Source organism: Neopsephotus bourkii, unplaced genomic scaffold (assembly GCF_033783945.1).
Source record: "Neopsephotus bourkii isolate Nb327-2 ecotype Australia unplaced genomic scaffold, CSIRO-AGI_Nbou_v1 NB_89, whole genome shotgun sequence".
NCBI classification, from domain to species: Eukaryota; Metazoa; Chordata; class Aves; order Psittaciformes; family Psittacidae; genus Neopsephotus; species Neopsephotus bourkii.
The window spans coordinates 36,595-59,768 of NW_026900606.1; the positions used below are offsets into that span (position 1 = coordinate 36,595).

Below are 23,174 nucleotides of genomic sequence, written 5' to 3' on the forward strand. Positions count from 1 at the left end.
CTTAGCGTTACGCCCGCCTACTTAGTGTTGGCCCTACCCAGTTAGTGTTAGGAGTGCCCAGTTATGTTTACCGTAATCCTTACCCTAAGCCGGCCACTTTAGGCTTAGGACTGCACAGTTTACGGGTCTCCCTGCCCAGTTTAGGTTTGGCCCCGTTCCCAACTGAAAACTCTCCCACCCAGCCTGAGCAAGCACCGAGCCATACCTTCTCCAGCCCTGCAGTCCACTGGGCCTTCCAGGTAACTCCCAATTACATCCTAGGCATGACGTTTATTGGTATGGAATACCTCATACCTGTCCTCTGTTGTGGAAATTCTCTCCGTTCTCCCATATTGTCGTCTAACCCCAGTCAAGACCCAGTCCTGACCTTGCTTAACTTTTAAGATCAGACAAAATGGTGGTGGGTAAAACACAGTCTGTGTGTGTGCCAACACGCTGATCCCCATCACAACCAGCAGGCAGGTTCCAAGGATACCCAAAGGCCATTCAAAACCTTCAGAACTCTCAAATGATGCTGCTGTACTTGCCGGCTCTCCCCCTCCCAGCTTCTCTTAAACTGGGTTCACACCTTCCTCCTCTGCCTTGCTGGGAACCTACAGCGCATGCGCGGGCGCGGAACCTACTGCGCATGCGCGGGCGCGGAAGCTACTGCGCATGCGCAAGCGCGAACCCTACTGCGCATGCGCGGGCGCGGAACCTACTGCGCATGCGCGGGCGCGGAACCTACTGCGCATGCGCGGGCGCGAACCCTACTGCGCATGCGCGGTCGCGAACCCTACTGCGCATGCGCGGGCGCGGAACCTACTGCGCATGCGCGGGCGCGGAACCTACTGCGCATGCGCGAGCGCGGGCGCAGCGCGCTACTGCGCATGCGCGGAACCTACTGCGCATGCGCGGGCGCGAACCCTACTGCGCATGCGCGGGCGCGAACCCTACTGCGCATGCGCGGGCGCGGAACCTACTGCGCATGCGCGGGCGCGAACCCTACTGCGCATGCGCGGGCGCAGCGCGCTACTGCGCATGCGCGGGCGCGGAACCTACTGCGCATGCGCGGGCGCGGAACCTACTGCGCATGCGCGGGCGCGGAACCTACTGCGCATGCGCGGGCGCGGAACCTACTGCGCATGCGCGGGCGCGGAACCTACTGCGCATGCGCGGGCGCAGCGCGCTACTGCGCACGCGCGGGCTCGGAACCTACTGCGCATGCGCTGGCGCAGCGCGCTACTGCGCATGCGCGTGCGCGGAACCGACTGCGCATGCGCGGGCACGGAACCTACTGCGCATGCGCGGGCGCGGAACCTACTGCGCATGCGCGGGCGCGAACCCTACTGCGCATGCGCGGAACCTACTGCGCATGCGCATGCGCGGGCGCAGCACGCTACTGCGCATGCGCGGGCGCGGAACCGACTGCGCATGCGCGCGCGCGAACCCTACTGCGCATGCGCGGGCGCGGAACCTACTGCGCTGCGCGGGCGCACCACCCCCCCCCACCCACCAGCGCGGAACCTACTGCGCATGCGCGGGCGCGGCCACCTGCTGGCTCAGATTATCCCGGGTCAGATTATCCCGGGTCAGATTATCCCGGGTCAGATTAGCCCGGGTCAGATTAGCCCGGGTCAGATTATCCCGGGTCAGATTATCCCGGGTCAGATTAGCCCGGGTCAGATTAGCCCGGGTCAGATTATCCCGGGTCAGATTAGCCCGGGTCAGATTAGCCCGGGTCAGATTAGCCCGGGTCAGATTAGCCTGGCTCAGATTAGCCCGGGTCAGATTAGCCTTGCCCGGACAGGGTTTGATTATTCTTTCTGAGACTGGGTTAGATTACCCTAGCCTGGGTTAGATGCGCCTAGCTCTGCCAGGGTTGGACTAGATTAGCCCCCCATTACCCTCTATTAACTCCCTATTACCCCCCATTACCCTCTATTAACTCCCTATTACCCCCCATTACCCTCTATTAGCTCCCTATTAACCCTCATTACCCTCTATTAACTTCCTATTATCCCCCCGTTGCCTTCCATTGCCTCCTGGTCCCCTTTAAACCCCCCCCATTGCCCTCAGTGCCCTCCCAGGCCAGACCCTGCTGTGGGGCCGCAGCTCCGAGCGCTCCCAGTGGTGCTGGTGGGGAAAGTGATGGCTGTGACAGCAGCCACTGACAGCTGAGTGCCCCATAGGGACCCATAAAGCCCCATAGGGACCCACAAAGCCCTATAGGGACCCACAGAAACACCCCTGACATCTTTTGGGCTCATTCTAATGGGATTTGGGGCTGGGGGGGGAGGAAGGGGTCCCACATGCACCCAACCCACCCTTGCTGCCCATTGATTCCTCAGTCTCCAACTTGGCTGCATCCAGAGCATTATTATAGGCCCCGCCCCCTCAACATCTCTGCTTCTGGTTGGTTGAGGGGGAGATGGGGTCACTCCCATTGCCATGGGGCAGGTCCGTCTGTGCGTATCTCTCTATGGGGCACGGGCTCTCTCACTGCTCGCCGTGGGGCCAGCGCAGGCACCACTCGCAGGCGTTCTGGAACATGCGGATCCAGGGGGCCTCCTGCCCCACAGCAGCCGTGGGGCTGCCCCACGCCGGGGGCCACCAGGGCCACTGCCAGGCGCGGACCCCACGCTCCGGGTGCGGCATCAGCCCCAGGTGGCGGCCGCAGGGGGAGCAGAGCGCGGCCACGGCGCCCCCGGACCCATTGGGGTTCAGGGGGTAGCGGCTCGTGGGGCGCCCCCCATCGTCCACGTAGCGCAGTGGCACCAGCCCCGAGCCCAGCGCGGCCTCCAGCGCCCCCGGAGCGCGGAACTGGAACCGGCCTGCGGGGGGCAGCACTGAGCACCGAGAGCGGCGGCGGCCAGGGACAGCGCAGAGCATCCCTCCCAGTGACCGCCCAGGGCCTCCCAGTAACTGCCCAGTGCCTCCCTCCCAGTAACCGCCCAGTGCCTTCCAGGGACCGCACAGCGTATCCCTCCCAGTGACCACCCAGTAACCGCCCAGTGCCTCCCTCCCAGTAACCGCCCAGTGCCTTCCAGGGACAGCGCAGAGCATCCCTCCCAGTAACCGCCCAGCGCATCCCTCCCAGTGAATGCCCAGTGCCTTCGAGGGACAGCGCAGAGCATCCCTCCCGGTAACCGCCCAGTAACCGCCCAGTGCCTTCCTCCCAGTAACCACCCAGTGCATCCCCGTAACCGCCCAGTGCCTTCCAGGGACAGCACAGAGCATCCCTCCCAGTGACCGTGCAGTGCCTCCCTCCCAGTAACCGCCCAGTGCATCCCAGTAACTGCCCAGTGCCTCCCTGCCAGTAACCGCCCAGTGCATCCCAGTAACCGCCCAGTGCCTTCCAGGGACCGCCCAGCGCATCCCTCCCAGTGACCGCCCAGGGCCTCCCAGTAACCGCCCAGTGCCTCCCTCCCAGTAACCGCCCAGCGCATCCCTCCCAGAGACCGCCCAGTGCCTCCCAGTAACCGCCCAGCGCATCCCTCCCAGTAACTGCCCAGCGCATCCCTCCCAGTAGCCGCCCAGTGCCTTCCTCCCAGTAACCGCCCAGCACCTCCCAGTAACCACCCAGGGCCTCCCAGTAACTGCCCAGGGCCTCCCAGTGCCTCCCAGTAACTGCTAAGTGCCTCCCATTATCCTCCCAGTGCCTCCCAGTAACTGCTAAGTGCCTCCCATTATCCTCCCAGTGCCTCCCAGTAACTGCTAAGTGCCTCCCAGTACCCACCCAGTGCCTCCCAGCATCCTCCCAGTGCCTCCCAGTACCTCCCAGTGCCTCCCAGTACTCCCGAACGCACCTTCCCCATGCGCCACCCAGACGCCGAGGCAGGACCCCTCCATCCCACGCAGCATCAGCGCCGGCCCCGGCTCCACCCGCACCGTCACGAACCGCGACTCGAAGCGTCGCGACAGGTTGGGACAGAGCGCGACAGCAGGGGGCGCCCCCGCCTCTGCATGAAGCGTGACGTCACCGCACGGATAACCCCCCCCCCCCCACGCCCCATACATGGGATACCCCCCCCACCCCGCATACATGGGATACCCCCCCCCGCACCCCCCATACATGGGATACCCCCCCCCGCACCCCCCATACATGGGATACCCCGACCCAGAACCCCCATGCATGGGATACCCCGACCCAGAACCCCCATGCATGATACCCGACCCAGAACCCCCCCATACATGGGATACCCCCCCCACCCCCATGCATGGGATACCCCGACCCAGAACCCCCCCATACATGGGATACCCCGACCCAGAACCCCCCCATACATGGGATACCCCGACCCAGAACCCCCATGCATGGGATACCCCGACCCAGAACCCCCCCATACATGGGATACCCCGACCCAGAACCCCCCATACATGGGATACCCCGACCCAGAACCCCCATGCATGGGATACCCCGACCCAGAACCCCCATGCATGGGATACCCCGACCCAGAACCCCCCCATACATGGGATACCCCCCCCACCCCCATGCATGGGATACCCCGACCCAGAACCCCCCCATACATGGGATACCCCGACCCAGAACCCCCCCATACATGGGATACCCCGACCCAGAACCCCCATGCATGGGATACCCCGACCCAGAACCCCCCCATACATGGGATACCCCGACCAGAACCCCCCCATACATGGGATACCCCAACCCAGAACCCCCCCATGCATGGGATACCCCGACCCAGAACCCCCCATACATGGGATACCCCAACCCAGAACCCCCATACATGGGATACCCCGACCCAGAACCCCCCATACATGAGATACCCCCCCCCATACATGGGATACCCCGCCCCATACATGGGATACCCCGACCCATACATGGGATACCCCCCCCATACATGGGATACCCCGACCCAGAACCCCCCATACATGGGATACCCCGACCCAGAACCCCCATGCATGGGATACCCCGACCCAGAACCCCCATACATGGGATACCCCGACCCAGAACCCCCCCATACATGGGATACCCCCCCCATACATGGGATACCCCCCCCATACATGGGATACCCCCCCATACATGGGATACCCCCCCCATACATGGGATACCCCCCCCATACATGGGATACCCCCCCCCATACATGGGATACCCCCCCCATACATGGGATACCCCGCCCCAGGGACCCCCCCCAGCCCCGCACCTTGCTGGGGCCCGATCCAGCCCAGCAGCGCCAGCAGTTGGCAGCCGTTGCAGACGCCCAGGCTGAAGGTGTCCGGACGCTGCCGGAACCGCTCCAGCGCCCCCCGTGCCCGCGGGTGGAACCGCACCGCAGCCGCCCAGCCTGGGGGGGCAACGGGGGCGGCTCAGGGACCCCCATGGGGCACCCGCGCCCCATCGAGGGACACACGGACCCCCCCATTGACAGCAATGGGGTGTCCTGCGGGGGGGACCATGGCTGCCCCCCCCATTGACAGCAATGGGGTGTCCCGGTGGTGGGGACCCATGGTTGCCCCCCCCCCCATTGACAGCAATGGGGTGTCCCGGGGGTGGGGACCCATGGCTGCGCCCCCCCATTGACAGCAATGGGGTGACCCGGGGGGGGGGTCCTCACCCTTGGCCGAGCCCAGGACATCGCCGTAGCTGAACCCCCCCACGAACACGAGGCCCCGGAAGCCATCGAGCGTGGCCGAGCCCGAGCACAGGTCCTGGGTGGTCACATCCCAAACCTGGGGGGGGAAACGGACACCCAATAGGGACCCCGCCCTGGAATGGGGGTACCCGGACATGGCCACCCCATTAGGGACCCCCCCTCGCAATGGGGGACACCCAGACATGGGGCACCCCAATAGGGGCCCCCTCCATTGGGGGGCACCCGGACATGGGGCACCCCAATAGGGACCCCCCCGCAATGGGGGGCATCCGGACATGGGGCACCCCATTAGGGCCCCCCCCAATAGGGCCCCCCCGGGATGCTCACCTGGAACCCCGCCATCAGGAACGCCGCTGCCATCTCCCGGTCCCCGTTGCTGCCCTCCTCCCGCAGCACGGCCACGCGGGGCCCCGGCAGCTCTGGGGGCAGCGGTGTCACCCCACAGCAGCCCATAGAGCCCCATAGGATCCCATAGAGCCCCATAGAGTCACACAGGCACAAAGAAGCCCATAGACAGCCCCATGACCCCATAGACCCCCATGGTCCCATAGACCCCATGCCCCTGTAGACCCCAACTGCTCCCATAGCCCCCCATGCCCTCATAACCCCCATACCCCCATATCCCCCATGCCCCCATATCCCCATATCCCCCATAGCCCCCATACCCCCCATGCCCCCATACCCCCCATGACCCCATATCCGTCTTGTCCCCATAGCCCACATATCCCCCATAGCCCCCATGACCCCATATCCCTCCTGTCCCCATAACCCCCATATCCCCCATTCCCCCATATTCCCCATAGGTCCCATATCCCCCATAGACCCCTCCATAGCCCCCCCATAGATCCACCATAGCCCACATAGATCCCCCATAGACATCCCCATAGATCCCCTATGAACACCCCCATAGATCCCCTATAGACACCCCCATAGATCCCCCACAGATCCCCTATAGACAGCCCCATAGACACCCCCATAGACCCCCCCATAGATCCCCCATAGACCCCCATAGACACCCCCATAGATCCCTTATGGACACCCCCACAGACCCCCCCCATCCCCATGGGCTCACCCATGTTCCGCAGCAGGGGGGGCTCCTGGCCCGGGTCGAAGCTGAGGCTGTAGCGGGGCCCCTGGCGCTGCGGGGTCTCGGCCTCCTCCTGCTCCACGCACGCGGGCGCCGCCTGCTCCCGCTCCAGGCGGAAACTGGTGCGGTCCCAGAGCGCCCGCAGGGAGCCCACGGGAGCCCGCAGCACCTCCGAGCCCCTCACCTGCACCCGCACCTGGGGGGACAGGGACGGGGACGGGGAGCGCGTGGGGATGGGGGGGCACAGGAACAGGCACCAGCTCCCAGGCCTGGAGGTGGGCACAGGATGGATGGGATGGGTGGGACATGGGATGGATGGGACATGGGATGGATGGGACATCATGGGATGGATGGGACATGGGATGGATGGGACATCATGGGATGGATGGGACATCATGGGATGGATGGGACATCATGGGATGGATGGGACATCATGGGATGGGTGGGACATGGGATGGATGGGACATCATGGGATGGATGGGACATCATGGGATGGGTGGGACATCATGGGATGGGTGGGACATGGGATGGATGGGACATGGCATGGATGGGACATGGGATGGATGGGACATGGGATGGATGGGACATCATGGGATGGATGGGACATCATGGGATGGATGGGACATGGGATGGATGGGACATCATGGGATGGATGGGACATGGGATGGATGGGACATGGGATGGATGGGACATCATGGGATGGGTGGGACATCATGGGATGGGTGGGACATCATGGGATGGATGGGACATCATGGGATGGATGGGACATCATGGGATGGATGGGACATCATGGGATGGGTGGGACATCATGGGATGGGTGGGACATCATGGGATGGATGGGACATGGGATGGATGGGACATCATGGGATGGATGGGACATGGGATGGATGGGACATGGGATGGATGGGACATCATGGGATGGATGGGACATCATGGGATGGGTGGGACATCATGGGATGGATGGGACATCATGGGATGGGTGGGACATCATGGGATGGATGGGACATCATGGGATGGATGGGACATCATGGGATGGGTGGGACATCATGGGATGGATGGGACATCATGGGATGGATGGGACATCATGGGATGGATGGGACATCATGGGATGGGTGGGACATCATGGGATGGATGGGACATGGGATGGATGGGACATCATGGGATGGATGGGACATGGGATGGATGGGACATGGGATGGATGGGACATCATGGGATGGATGGGACATCATGGGATGGATGGGACATCATGGGATGGATGGGACATCATGGGATGGATGGGACATCATGGGATGGATGGGACATGGGATGGATGGGACATGGGATGGATGGGACATCATGGGATGGGTGGGACATCATGGGATGGATGGGACATGGGATGGATGGGACATGGGATGGATGGGACATGGGATGGATGGGACGTGGACATGGGATGTGGGATGGACTGGGATGGATGGGACATCATGGGATGGATGGGACATCATGGGATGGATGGGACATGGGATGGATGGGACATCATGGGATGGATGGGACATGGGATGTATGGGATGTGGGATGTATGGGATGTGGGATGTATGGGACATGAGATGTATGGGATATGGGATGTATGGGATGTGGGACATGGGATGTGGGATGTATGGGACATGAGATGTATGGGATATGGGATGGATGGGACGTGGGACATGGGATGTGGGATGTATGGGACGTGGGATGTATGGGATGTGGGATGTATGGGATGTGGGACATGGGATGCGGGCACCGCAGTCCGTGACTCTCCCAGCCCCCCCTGCAGCCCCCCCTCACCTCGGCATCGGGGCCGTAGGGGCCGCTGTGCCCGATGGGGACGCAGCTCAGGCCCTGCTCCCGGTATCGGCGGCAGATCCGGGGCACGGAGCCCACCGGGACCTCCAGCACCAGCCCCGGCTCCTCCGCGAAGAGCACGGCCAGAGCTGGGGGGGGCACGGGGGTGGGTACGGGTTAGGGGGTACGGGATGGGGTACGGGTACGGGTGTAGGGTATGGGTACGGGTTAGGGGGTACGGGATGGGGTACGGGTATGGGTGTAGGGTATGGGTACGGGTTAGGGGGTACGGGATGGGGTACGGGTATGGGTGTAGGGTATGGGTACGGGTTAGGGGGTACGGGATGGGGTACGGGTATGGGTGTAGGGTATGGGTACGGGTTAGGGGGTACGGGATGGGGTACGGGTATGGGTGTAGGGTATGGGTACGGGTTAGGGGGTACGGGATGGGGTACGGGTATGGGTGTAGGGTATGGGTACGGGTTAGGGGGTACGGGATGGGGTACGGGTATGGGTGTAGGGTATGGGTACGGGTTAGGGGGTACGGGATGGGGTACGGGTATGGGTGTAGGGTATGGGTACGGGTTAGGGGGTACGGGATGGGGTACGGGTATGGGTGTAGGGTATGGGTACGGGTTAGGGGGTACGGGATGGGGTACGGGTATGGGTGTAGGGTATGGGTACGGGTTAGGGGGTACGGGATGGGGTACGGGTATGGGTGTAGGGTATGGGTACGGGTTAGGGGGTACGGGATGGGGTACGGGTATGGGTGTAGGGTATGGGTACGGGTTAGGGGGTACGGGATGGGGTACGGGTATGGGTGTAGGGTATGGGTACGGGTTAGGGGGTACGGGATGGGGTACGGGTATGGGTGTAGGGTATGGGTAGGGGTTAGGGGGTACGGGATGGGGTACGGGTATGGGTGTAGGGTATGGGTACGGGTTAGGGGGTACGGGATGGGGTACGGGTATGGGTGTAGGGTATGGGTAGGGGTTAGGGGGTACGGGATGGGGTACGGGTATGGGTGTAGGGTATGGGTACGGGTTAGGGGGTACGGGATGGGGTACGGGTATGGGTGTAGGGTATGGGTACGGGTTAGGGGGTACGGGATGGGGTACGGGTATGGGTGTAGGGTATGGGTTAGGGGGTACGGGATGGGGTACGGGTATGGGTGTAGGGTATGGGTACGGGTTAGGGGGTACGGGATGGGGTATGGGTACGGGTGTAGGGTATGGGTTAGGGGGTACGGGATGGGGTACGGGTATGGGTGTAGGGTATGGGTACGGGTTAGGGGGTACGGGATGGGGTACGGGTATGGGTGTAGGGTATGGGTACGGGTTAGGGGGTACGGGATGGGGTATGGGTACGGGGCATGGGTCTGGGCTGTGGGTCTGGGCTGGGGGCTGCAGGGCCCCGAAGGCCCCAGCACTCACGGGGGGCTCCCGGGTCCCCGCTGCTCAGCTCCACCTGGAGGCCGCAGTTCCCGGCGAACCCCATCTCGAGCAGGCAGGGGAGGAGCCCCCCATCGCTCACGTCGTGGCCTGCGCTCAGCGCCCGCTCTGCCCCACACCGGCACCACACAGAGCCCCCATAGCACCCCAGAGCACCCCATGGCACCCCAGTGCACCCCATGGCACCCCAGAGCACCCCAGTGCACCCCATGGCACCCCAGAGCACCCCAGAGCACCCCATGGCACCCCAGAGCACCACACAGAGCCCCCATGGCACCCCAGAGCACCACACAGCACCCCATAGCACCCCATGGAACCCCATAGCACCCCATGGAGCCCATAGTACCCCATAGCACCCCATGGCACCCATGGCACCCCACGGCACCCCATAGCAGCCCAGATGAACCCAGTTCCCCCCATCCCCCTCAGACCCCCCGCACCCACCTTGGAGCAGGCTCTGGGTGACCCTGAAGGCCCCCTCGAGGCTCTTGGGGTCCTCGAGGTCGGGGCAGGCGTCCCCGAGCTGGGAGAAGACCTGAGCCAGGGCAGTGCCCCCCAGGCGGTGCCGGCCTGGGGACAGCGGCACCCACAGCAGCGCCCCTGCAGGCGGCACCGGGTCACTGCACCCATAGGGACCCATAGGGACCCCATAGCACCCATAGGAACCCATAGCACCCATGGGGACCCACAGCACCCATGGAGACCCCATAGCACCCATAGGGACCCATAGCACCCATAGGGACACCATAGCACCCATGGGGACCCATAGCACCCATGGGGACCCCATAGCACCCATGGAGACCCCATAGCACCCATAGGGACCCATAGCACCAATGGGGACCCATAGCACCCATGGGGACCCCATAGCACCCATGGAGACCCCATAGCACCCATAGGGACCCAGAGCACCCATGGGGACCCATAGCACCCATAGGGACCCCATAGCACCCATAGGGACCCCCATAGCACCCATAGGGACCCCCATAGCACCCATAGGGACCCCCTGCACCCATAGGGCGCCCCCCTTGTCCCCACCTTTGCCTTGGGGACACTTGAGGTCGGGGGTGACGGTGGCCGTGATGTCCGGACACACGGCGTAGGCTGAGACCACCAGGGTGCCTGTGGGGGGCGGAGGCCGGGGGGGGTCACCCATGGGTGCACCCCCATGGGGGCAGGGGCACCCCCAGGTCTCTCCCCATGGCCACGCCCCCCAGGCTCACCCGGCGCCAGGACGGTGTCGGTGCCCACGCGCGCCGCCATGCTCAGGGAGTCCTTGCCCCCGTCCACGGCCACCCCCAGCTGGTGCAGGAGCCCCACCAGCCCCTCGCAGGCGGCCACCAGTGCCCCCCCCTCAGCGCCCGTCTTGGAGCCCCACATCCAGTTCCCCGAGCACTTCACATCCTGGGGACAACAGGGACAGGGGGTCAATGGGGTCAGTGGGGACAATGGGGTCAATGGGGTCAGTGGGGACAACGAGGACAATGGGGTCAATGGGGACAATGGGGACAATGGGGTCAATGGGGACAATGGGGACAACGGGGAGAACAGGGTCAATGGGGTCAGTGGGGACAATGGGGACAACGAGGACAACGGGGTCAATGGGGTCAATGGGGACAACGAGGACAACGGGGACAACGGGGACAATGGGGTCAATGGGGAGAATGGGGACAATGGGGTCAATGGGGTCAATGGGGACAACGAGGACAACGGGGACAACGGGGACAATGGGGTCAATGGGGAGAATGGGGACAATGGGGTCAATGGGGACAACGAGGACAACGGGGTCAATGGGGACAACGGGGTCAATGGGGACAATAGGGTCAATGGGGACAACAGGGTCAATGGGGACAACGGGGTCAATGGGGACAACGGGGTCAATGGGGATGTGTCCCCCATCAGCCCCCATCGCCCCCCGCCATCAACCTCAATGGCCAATGGTGCCCAGAGCACCGGTGCTGTCCAACAGGGATGCGGCTGCGGTGCCCCCAAGGAGCCTCCCAGGCCCTACCCGGGTCCCGGCCACGGCGGTGCCCCCATTGGCCAGGGGGCGGTGGCGGTGGCGGTGCCCCTATTGGCCAGGGGGCGGTGGCGGTGCCCCCATTGGCCAGGGGGCGGTGGCGGTGGCGGTGCCCCTATTGGCCAGGGGGCGGTGGCGGTGCCCCCATTGGCCAGGGGGCGGTGGCGGTGCCCCTATTGGCCAGGGGGCGGTGCCGGTGCCCCTATTGGCCAGGGGGCGGTGGCGGTGGCGGTGCCCCTATTGGCCAGGGGGCGGTGGCGGTGGCGGTGCCCCCATTGGCCAGGGGGCGGCGGCGGTGGCGGTGCCCCCCATGGCCCCGCACTCACGCGCAGGTCGGTGACGCGGGCAAACACGAGGTTGGTGAGGGCCTCGGCCAGCGCCAGGCGGGCTCCGGCGGCCGGATCCAGCAGCCCCTTGATTGGCTGCTCCCCCAGCGCCGTGGCGGCGCCCACGGTGTCGAAGTGGGACAGGGCCACCACGGCCACGTCGGCCAAGGGCGTGTGCAGGGGCCCCACGCACTGCTGCTGCGCCACCAGCCCCGTCACCGAGCGGTCCACCTGCGGCACGCAGCGGTTGGGGCACGGCCGGCGCCGGGCGGGGGCACGGGGGGCACGGGGACGCGGCTGCGGTACCTTGTTGGTGAGGTAGCGCTTGCTGGCCACCGCCGGCAGCCGCAGCACCCGCTCCAGCGCCTCCAGCACCGACAGCGCCGGCGGCAGCGCCAGCGGGCGCAGGGGGGGGCGCAGCCGCTGCAGCACGAACTCCTGCGGGGGGGGCCCATTGGGTGTCCCTGTTACCATGGTGACCGCATCCCCATCCCCATTGGGTGTCCCTGTTACCATGGTGACCGCATCCCCATCCCCATTGGGTGTCCCTGTTACCATGGTGACAGCATCCCCATCCCCATTGGGTGTCCCTGTTACCATGGTGACAGCATCCCCATCCCCATTGGGTGTCTCTGCTACCATGGTGATCGCATCCCCGTCCCCATTGGGCGTCCCTGTTACCATGGTGACCGCATCCCCATCCCCATTGGGTGTCCCTGTTACCATGGTGACCGCATCCCCATCCCCATTGGGTGTCCCTGTTACCATGGTGACAGCATCCCCATCCCCATTGGGTGTCTCTGCTACCATGGTGATCTCATCCCCACCCCCATTGGGTGTCTCTGCTACCATGGTGACCTCATCCCCATTGGGTGTCCCTGTTACCATGGTGACCTCATCCCCTTTGGGTGTCCCCATCAGCATCTTGATCCCCATCCCCATTGGGTGCCCCCATTCCCAATGGCAGATCCCTACCACCACAAGGGTGTCCCCAAGGTGCCAGCCCATGGGGTACCCACAATGGGTCCCCCATCTTCCCCTGTGTCCCCTCACCTTTTGTGGCATCTTGCCCAGCACCCACTCCAGCTCCAGGTTCACGGGGGTGGGGAGCCCCTTATGGGAGCCCCCCTCGGGCACTGGTGCCTCCAGGTCATCAACAAGTACAATCTGGTGGGGGCCAGGGCTCCATGGGGCTGGGATCACCATACCCCATACCCCATACCCCATATCCCACACCCCATATCCCATACCCCATATCCCGTACCCTGTATCCTATATCCCATACCCCATACCCCCTTATCCCATACCCCCTATCCCATATCCCATATCCTATATCACATATCCCATACCCCATACCCTGTATCCTATATCCCATACCCCCTTATCCCATACCCCCTGTCCCATATCCCATATCCTTATATCCCATATCCCATACCCCATATCGCACACCCCATATCCCATACCCCATATCCCATATCCCCTACCCCATATCCCATACACTATACATACCATACATCCCATATCCCACATCCCATACCCCTTACCCCATATCCCATATCGCATACCCCATTTCCCCATACCCCCTACCCCATATCCCATACCCCATTTCCCCATAGACCCCATACACCCCCTACCCCATACCCCATACATCCCATAGACCCCATACACCCCCTACCCCATATCCCATACCCCATACATCCCATACACCCCATACACCCCCTACCCCATACCCCATACACCCCATAGACCCCATACACCCCCTACCCCATACCCCATACACCCCATAGACCCCATACACCCCCTACCCCATACCCCATACATCCCATAGACCCCATACACCCCCTACCCCATACCCCATACATCCCATACACCCCATACACCCCATACCCCATACCCCATACATCCCATACACCCCATACACCCCATACCCCATACCCCATACATCCCATACCCCCATACACCCCATACACCCCATACCCCATACCCCATACATCCCATAACCCCATACACCCCTACCCCATACCCATACCCCATACCCCATAACCCTACCCCATACCATACCCCATAGACCCCATACACCCCCTACCCCATACCCCATACATCCCATAGACCCCATACACCCCCTACCCCATATCCCATACCCCATAGACCCCATACACCCCCTACCCCCTAGCATGGCCCTCTCCCAGAGCCCACTCCTCACCTTCCCATCCCCGGTGATGCTCCCCACCACACAGAGCGGGCACCGCTCCCTCTGGGCCAGGCTCCGCAGCAGCTCCAGGCCCCGCTCCCGCACCAGCACCGCGTTGGACTCCTGGTACTCGGCCCCCCACAGCTCCAGCACGCTCAGAGTGGGGTCCCCCCGCTGCGGCACCCCAGGGGGTTAGGGCAGGGGATGGGGGGCTATGGGGGGCTATGGGGGGGCTATGCAGGTGTTACGGGGGCTATGGCGGGGCTATGGGGGGGCTATGGGGGGCTATGGGGGCTATGGGGGTGCTATGGGGGGCTATGGGGGGCTATGGGGGTCTATGGAGGGGCTATGGGGGTCTATGGAGGGGCTATGGGGGTCTATGGGGGGGCTATGGGGGTGGTATGGGGGTGCTATGGGGGCTATGGGGGTCTATGGGGCGCTATGGGGCTGTTGGTACCTCGAAGCGGCTGGCGTAGATGACGGCTCCCGCGGGGTCGCTGATCTCCTTGAGGACGTTCCCTGGGGCAGCGGTGATGGGGACCCCCCCTCATTCCCTGCTCCCCACCCCCACTCCCCCCTATCCCCCCCCGGTACCCCCCTACCCCCCCCATCCCGGTACCGTTGCCACCGGCGCCCTGGTCGTGGATGCTGCAGATGGGGTTCCCCGCCCCGCTCTCGATGCACCCCCGCAGCACCCGGTTCAGTTTCTGCTCCATCTCGGGGTCCCCCCTTTGCACCGCGCTTGCGTCCCTCTCCTCCGAATTGTCCCCCTGCACCTGGGGGGGCGCAATGGGGACGATGGGTCACCCCCCAGAGACACCCCCAAACCACCCACGGGGACCCCCCTAACCCAGCCACAGGGACCCCCCTAACCCACCCACAGGGACCCCCCCATCCCACCCATAGGGACCCCCCTAACCCACCCACAGGGACCCCCCCCATCCCACCCATAGGGACCCCCCTAACCCACCAACAGGGACCCCCCCAACCCACCCACAGGGACCCCCCCAACCCACCCCTAAGGACCCCCCCAACCCACCCACAGGGACCCCCCCAACCCACGCACAGGGACCCCCCAACCCACCCATAAGGACCCCCCCAACCCACGCACGGGGACCCCCCCCATCCCACCCACAGGGACCCCCCAACCCACCCATAGGGACCCCCCCAATCCACCCATAGGGACCCCCCCATTACCTGAATAGAGGAGGCTGCGCCCCCCCCAACACCAATGCGGTAAACGGGGCCTCCCACTTTCACCACCAGCATCCCTGTGGGGGGTTGGGGGGGATGGACACAGAGGGGTGAGACCCCCAACCCCCCACCCAATAGGGTCTGGGGGTACGGGGGGGTCCCCTGGGGTCTCACCGGGTTCGGGGGGCTCCTTGCGCACGTGCTGGTCCTCAATGGCCCCGATGCCACCGCTGAACATGATGGGCTTGATCCACTCGCGCCGCTGCCCCCCCGGCAGCACCAGCCCGAAGGAGCGGGCAAAACCTGGGGGACCCCCCCCGTCCTCAGCATCACCCCAATGGGGGGGGGGTCTCTATGGGGGGGTCCCCACTCAGCACCCAGCACCAGGGGGGGTCTCTATGGAGGGGGTCCCCACTCACCGGCCAGCACCGGGGGTCTCTATGGGGGGGGTCCCCACTCACCGGCCAGCACCGGGGGGGTCTCTATGGGGGGGGCCACACCCCACACCGGGGGGGTCTCATGGGGGGGGTCCCCACTCACCGGCCAGCACCGGGGGGGTCTCTATGGGGGGGGCCCCACCACCCCACACGGGGGGTCTCTATGGGGGGGGTCCCCACTCACCGGCCAGCACCGGGGGGGGGTCTCTATGGGGGGGGTCCCCACTCACCGGCCAGCACCAGGGGGGGTCTCTATGGGGGGGGTCCCCACTCACCGGCCAGCACCGGGGGGGGTCTCTATGGGGGGGTCCCCACTCACCGGCCAGCACCGGGGGGGTCTCTATGGGGGGGGTCCCCACTCACCGGCCAGCACCGGGGGGGGTCTCTATGGGGGGGTCCCCACTCACCGGCCAGCACCGGGGGGGTCTCTATGGGGGGGTCCCCACTCACCGGCCAGCACCGGGGGGCTCTATGGAGGGGGTCCCCACTCACCGGCCAGCACCGGGGGGGGTCTCTATGGGGGGGGTCCCCACTCACCGGCCAGCACCGGGGGGCTCTATGGGGGGGGTCCCCACTCACCGGCCAGCACCGGGGGGGTCTCTATGGGGGGGTCCCCACTCACCGGCCAGCACCAGGGGGGTCTCTATGGGGGGGTCCCCACTCACCGGCCAGCACCAGGGGGGGTCTCTATGGGGGGGGTCCCCACTCACCGGCCAGCACTGGGGAGGTGTCTATGTGGGGGGTCCCCACTCACCGGCCAGCACCGGGGGGGGTCTCTATGGGGGGGGTCCCCACTCACCGGCCAGCACAGGCTCCCCGAACTTGTTCCCGTAGTCACTGGCCCCATCGCTGGCCCCGATGGCCACCTCCAGGGGCCGGGCGAAGGCCGTGGGGTACGGCAGGGCCGGGTCCTCCCAGGGCAGCTCATAGCCTGCAATGGGGGGGTTCAAAGGGGGGGGTACAAAGGGGGGGTACAAAGGGGGGGCTCTTGTGGGATTCCAGGGGGGTCTGGGGGTCCCAGACCGGTTCCTGGTGTCTCTGAAGCTGCTTTTGGAGCTCGGGGGGGGTTTTGGGGGGCCTGGAGCTGGATTTGGGGACCCAGGGGTGGTTTTGGGGGCCTGGGGTGCTTGTGCCTGTATCAGGGTGCCTGTGACTGTACTGGGGGTCCCTATGTCCTTACTGGGGTGTATCCCTGTGTCCATACTGGTGTACTCTATATCCATAGTGGTGTACCCTATATCCATACTGGTGTACCCTATATCCATACTGGTGTACCGTATGTCCATACTGGTGTATCTCTATGTCTATACTGGTGTCCCTATGGTGTCCGTGCGGCGCTCACCGGGCAGCAGGAGGTTCCCGAAGCTGTACCCGGCGGTGCCGGCGATCACGTGGGCCCCGCGCCCGGTGCTCTGCACGTCCCGGATGCGGCCGCCGGTCCCGGTGGTGGCGCCACTGAACGGGGCCACAGCTGCGGGGCGGGGCCAGGCGTGAGGGGCGGGGTCACGGGAAGCCCCCCCCCGCCCATTCATACAGCCGAGGCCACGCCCCCTCCCCCGAGGCCACGCCCCCCCCCGCTGACCCGTGGGGAAGTTGTGGGTCTCGGCGGTGAAGGTCACGTGACGGATCGAGGTTCTCCGCTCGTAGGGGCTGGGTCCGGCCGGGTCCTGCGGCCACAGCGAGGAGACCGCGGCCCCACGGATGGCGCTGGGGGGCAGAGAGCGATAACCCATAGAGACCCATAGAGACCCATAGGGACCCATAGAGACCCATAGGGACCCATAGAGACACATAGAGACCCATAGGGACCCATAGAGACCCATAGAGACCCATAGAGACCCATAGGGACCCCATAGGGACCCATAGAGACCCATAGGAACCCCAGAGACCCATAGGGACCCCATAGAGACCCATAGAGACCCATAGGGACCCATAGAGACCCATAGAGACCCATAGAGACCCCATAGAGACCCATAGAGACCCACAGAGACCCTATAGAGACCCATAGACACCCCATATAGACCACATAGACCCCATAGAGACCCCATAGACACCCCATAGAGACCCATAGACACCCCATAGAGACCGCATAGAGACCCATAGACACCCATAGACACCCCATAGACCCCCATAGAGCCCCATAGAGACCCCACAGACACCCCATAGAGACCCATAGACACCCCATATAGACCACGTAGACCCCATAGACACCCCATAGACACCCCATAGACACCCATAGAGCCCCATAGACACCCCACAGACACCCCATAGAGACCCATAGACACCCCATATAGACCACATAGACCCCATAGACACCCCACAGACACCCCATAGAGACCCATAGAGCCCCATAGACACCCCACAGGCACCCCATAGAGACCCATAGAGCCCCATAGACACCCCACAGCTGCCCCCGGAGCCCCACCTGCTGTTGTCGCAGAACTGGATGACGTTGTTGCCGTTGCTGGAGCGCTGCGTGCCCGCGATGCGCTGCATGAGCGACTGCGGCTCCGCGCGCCCGTCCACCACCAGCCGCCCCTTGAAGAACCAGTGCCGGCTGTGCTCGCTGCGGGGGCAAGGGGGCACGGTCAGGGTTTGGGGTCCCCAGGGCCAGCTTTGGGCTCCATGGGGCAGGGTTAGGGGGCACCTGTTGGACTGCGCCAGGTCAAAGCACTCCACGGTGGTGGGGTTGCGGCCGGCAGCGAGGAAGAGCCGGGTGTAGAACTGCACGTCCCAAGGGTCGAAGGCCAGGCCTGCCCACAGCAGCGGCCCCGTTGAGCCCCATGGCCCCATTGAGCCACATGGCCCCATTGAGCCACACGGCCCCATTGAGCCCCATGGCCCCATTGAGCCACATGGCCCCATTGCTGCCCCATGTCCCCATTGACCCCATGTCCCCATTGCCCCCCATGTCCCCATTGACCCCATGTCCCCATTGACCCCATGTCCCCATTGACCCCCATGTCCCCATTGAGCCCATGTCCCATTACCCTCCATGTCCCCATTGCCCCCCATTTCCCCATTGCCCCCCCCATCCCCATTGCCCCATGCTCCCCATTGCCCCCCATGTCCCCATTGCCCCCCATGTCCCCATTGCCCCCCATGTCCCCATTACCCCCCATGTCCCCATTGCCCCCCATGTCCCCATTGCCCCCATGTCCCCCATTGCCCCCCATGTCCCCATTGCCCCCCATGTCCCCATTGACCCCATGTCCCCATTGGCCCCATGTCCCCCATGTCCCCATTGCCCCCATGTCCCCATTGCCCCCATTGCCCCCATTGCCCCCCATGTCCCCATTGCCCCCCATGTCCCCATTGACCCCCATGTCCCCATTGCCCCCCATGTCCCCATTGACCCCCATGTCCCCATTGACCCCATGTCCCCATTGCCCCCCATGTCCCCATTGACCCCATGTCCCCATTGACCCCCATGTCCCCATTGCCCCCCATGTCCCCATTGAGCCCCATGTCCCCATTGCCCCCCATGTCCCCATTGCCCCCCATGTCCCCATTGCCCCCATTGCCCCCACTGCCCCCCATGCCCTCACCCAGCTCCGCGTCCGCCTCCTCCAGCGCCCGCTGCCCCCTGCCCAGGACATCGATGGTGCTGACGGGCAGGGCCCGCGCCGGCGCCTCCAGGCTCCGCAGGGGCTCGGGGTAGAGCTGCTCGGTCACCGGGTCCCGCAGCGCCCGGCCCAGGCGGGACAGGGCCCCCGCGGGGGGGGGGGCTGAGAACTGGGGCAGGGACAGAGCGGTCACGCACGGCCCCAGCCCTCATCCAGACCCAGACCCGGATCCATACCCATCTCCATACCCATCTCCATACCCGTCTCCATACCCGTCTCCATATTCCATACCATACCTGTATCCATCTCCATCTCCATCTCCATATTCCATAGCGTACCTGTATCCATCTCCATACCCATCTCCATACCCATCTCCATATTCCATACCATACCTGTATCCATACCCATACCCATCTCCATATTCCATACCATACCTGTATCCATACCCATACCCATCTCCATATTCCATACCATACCTGTATCCATACCCATACCCATCTCCATATTCCATACCGTACCTGTACCCATACCCATACCCATCTCCATATTCCATACCATACCTGTACCCATCTCCATACCCATCTCCATATTCCATACCGTACCTGTATCCATACCCATACCCATCTCCATATTCCATACCGTACCTGTACCCATCTCCATACCCATCTCCATATTCCATACCATACCTGTACCCATCTCCATATCCATCTCCATATTCCATACCATACCTGTACCCATCTCCATACCCATCTCCATATTCCATACCATACCTGTATCCATACCCATACCCATCTCCGTACCCATACCCGTACCCATACCCATACCCATACCCATATCCCATATCCATACCCATACCCATACCCATACCCCATTCCCGTACCCATATCCCGTATCCATATCCCATACCCATACCCATATCCCATACCCATACCCATACCCGTACCCATACCCATATCCCATACCCATACCCATATCCCATACCCATATTCCATACCTATACCCATACCCCATTCCCGTACCCATATCCCATACCCATATCCCATACCCATATCCCATACCCATACCCCATTCCCGTACCCATATTCCATACCCATACCCATATCTACCTCCATATTCCATCTCCATACCCATCTCCCATCTCCCCAGCCCCACCTGCAGCAGGAGCCTCCGGGATCGCTCCAGTCTCTGCACTGGTTCCAGCCCGGCCGCCCGGCACAGGGACACGGCGTTGGTGGAGTCGGCAGTGCAGACCCCAAGCCTGGGACCCATTGCACCCATGGGTGGTCCATAGAACCCATGGGACCCCACTGCACTCATGGCACCCCAGAGTACCCACAGCACCCCATTGCACCCATGGCACCCCATTGCACCCATGGCACCCCAGAGTACCCATGGCACCCCAGAGTACCCATGGCACCCCACTGCACTCATGGCACCCCAGAGTACCCACAGCACCCCATTGCACCCATGGCACCCCATTGCACCCATGGCACCCCAGAGTACCCATGGCACCCCACTGCACCCATGGCACCCCAGAGTACCCATGGCACCCCACTGCACCCATGGCACCCCAGAGTACCCATGGCACCCCACTGCACCCATGGCACCCCACTGCACCCATGGCACCCCATTGCACCCATAGGATCCCAGAGCACCCATGGCACCCCACAGCACCCATGGCACCCCATAGAACCCATGGGACCCCATTGCACCCATGGCACCCCATTGCACCCATGGGTGCTCCATACCTGGGCCCGATCTCCAGCAGCACGTGAGGGCCGTGGGGCTGCAGGAAGCTCTCGGGGGCCACCTCCTCCTCCCCCCCCAGGGGGGACCCCAGGATCCAGCGCAGGATCCGGCCCTGCTCCGCGTCTGGGGGAGCCTCACCTGTGGGGAGTGAGGCTGGGACCCCCCCATTGACCCCAAACCCCCCCATTGACCCCAAACCCCCCCATTGACCCCAAACCCCCCCCATTGACCCCAAACCCCCCCCATTGACCCCCATAACCCCCCCATTGACCCCAATAACCCCCCCATTGACCCCATTAACCCCCCCATTGACCCCAATAACCCCCCCATTGACCCCAATAACCCCCCCATTGACCCCAAACACCCCCATTGTCCCCAAACACCCCCCATTGACCCCAAACCCTCCGGTGACCCCAAACCCCTCCATTGACCCCAAACACCCCCCCATTGACCCCAAACCCCCCCCATTGACCCCAAACCCCCCCCATTGACCCCAAAACCCCCCCATTGACCCCAAACACCCCCATTGACCCCAAACACCCCCCATTGACCCCAAACCCTTCCGGTGACCCCAAACCCCTCCATTGACCCCAAACACCCCCCTTGCCCAAAACCCCCCCCATTGACCCCAAACCCCCCCCATTGACCCCAAACCCTTCCGGTGACCCCAAACCCCTCCGGTGACCCCCAAACCCCCCCATTGACCCCAAACCCCCCCCATTGACCCCAAACCCCCCCCATTGACCCCAAACACCTCCCATTGACCCCAAACACCCCCCATTGACCCCAAACCCTTCCGGTGACCCCAAACCCCTCCGGTGACCCCAAACACCCCCCCATTGACCCCAAACCCCCCTTTGACCCCAAACCCCCCCATTGACCCCAAACACCCCCCATTGACCTGAAACACTCCCCATGGCTCCCAATCCCCCCCATTGCCCCCAATCCCCCCCCATTGCCCCCAATCACCCCCCATTGCCCCCAATCACCCCCCAATCCCCCCAATCCCCCCATTGCCCCCAATCCCCCCCCATTGCCCCCAATCACCCCCCAATCCCCCCCCAATCCCCCCCCATTGCCCCCAATCCCCCCCCATTGTCCCCCATTGCCCCCAATCACCCCCCAATCCCCCCCCATTGCCCCCCATTGCCCCCAATCCCCCCCCATTGCCCCCAATCCCCCCCCATTGCCCCCCATTGCCCCCCATTGTCCCCACCGCTCCAGGCCAGGTAGTAGCACGTCTCGCAGGTGACGCTCGTGACCGAGGGCTCCACGGCTCGGGCGAGCTTCAGGGGGGACCCCAACCCCAGCCCCAGCGCAGGGGGGGCCCCCTCGGACCCCCCCACCCTCTCGGGGGGGCCGGGCCGCACATAGAACCGCAGCAACTGCATCTGGGGGGGGGATGGGACTCTCAGTATGGGAACCCACTAAGGGGGTGCCCCCCCCATTAAGGGGGTCCCACACGTCCCCGCTCCCTCCCAGGGCTTGGAACCCCCCCACGACGTCACGGTACGTTACGGTACGTTACGGTACGCTACGGTACGTTACGGTACGTTACGCCACGTTACGCCACGTTACGCCACGTTACGTCACGCACACCCCCCCCCCCTTTACCTCACGGCGCTCCCTCAGGCTCTGACCTCGCGGCTCCCGCGCGCGCCGCACCAGAGGGGAGAGGGCGGGGCTTGAGGGGGGGGGGAGGAGGAGGAGCCGTGACCCCTCCCCCCCTCCGGTCACCCCCCAGTGACCCCCCGTGACCCCTCCGCCT

General features: G+C 64.1%; 1 protein-coding gene across 1 annotated transcript; it reads right to left on the reverse strand.

Annotated features, from left to right (window-relative positions):
- Positions 1-2,466: 2,466 nt before the first annotated feature.
- On the reverse strand, positions 2,467-22,807 carry PFAS (phosphoribosylformylglycinamidine synthase). Its single transcript, XM_061355340.1, has 28 exons — positions 22,623-22,807; positions 21,406-21,544; positions 20,810-20,915; positions 19,640-19,826; positions 18,739-18,844; positions 18,517-18,657; positions 17,674-17,798; positions 17,434-17,562; positions 16,891-17,022; positions 15,829-15,957; positions 15,658-15,731; positions 15,080-15,236; positions 14,918-14,979; positions 14,473-14,634; positions 13,323-13,436; positions 12,576-12,707; positions 12,270-12,500; positions 11,147-11,327; positions 10,962-11,045; positions 10,371-10,526; positions 9,909-10,034; positions 8,479-8,624; positions 6,664-6,874; positions 5,919-6,010; positions 5,553-5,667; positions 5,142-5,282; positions 3,789-3,941; positions 2,467-2,813 (listed from the first exon to the last, which is right to left on the reverse strand). Exons 1-28 carry the CDS (start codon positions 22,795-22,797, stop codon positions 2,479-2,481), a joined length of 4,041 nt encoding a protein of 1,346 aa, XP_061211324.1. The 5' UTR covers positions 22,798-22,807; the 3' UTR covers positions 2,467-2,478.
- Positions 22,808-23,174: the final 367 nt, after the last annotated feature.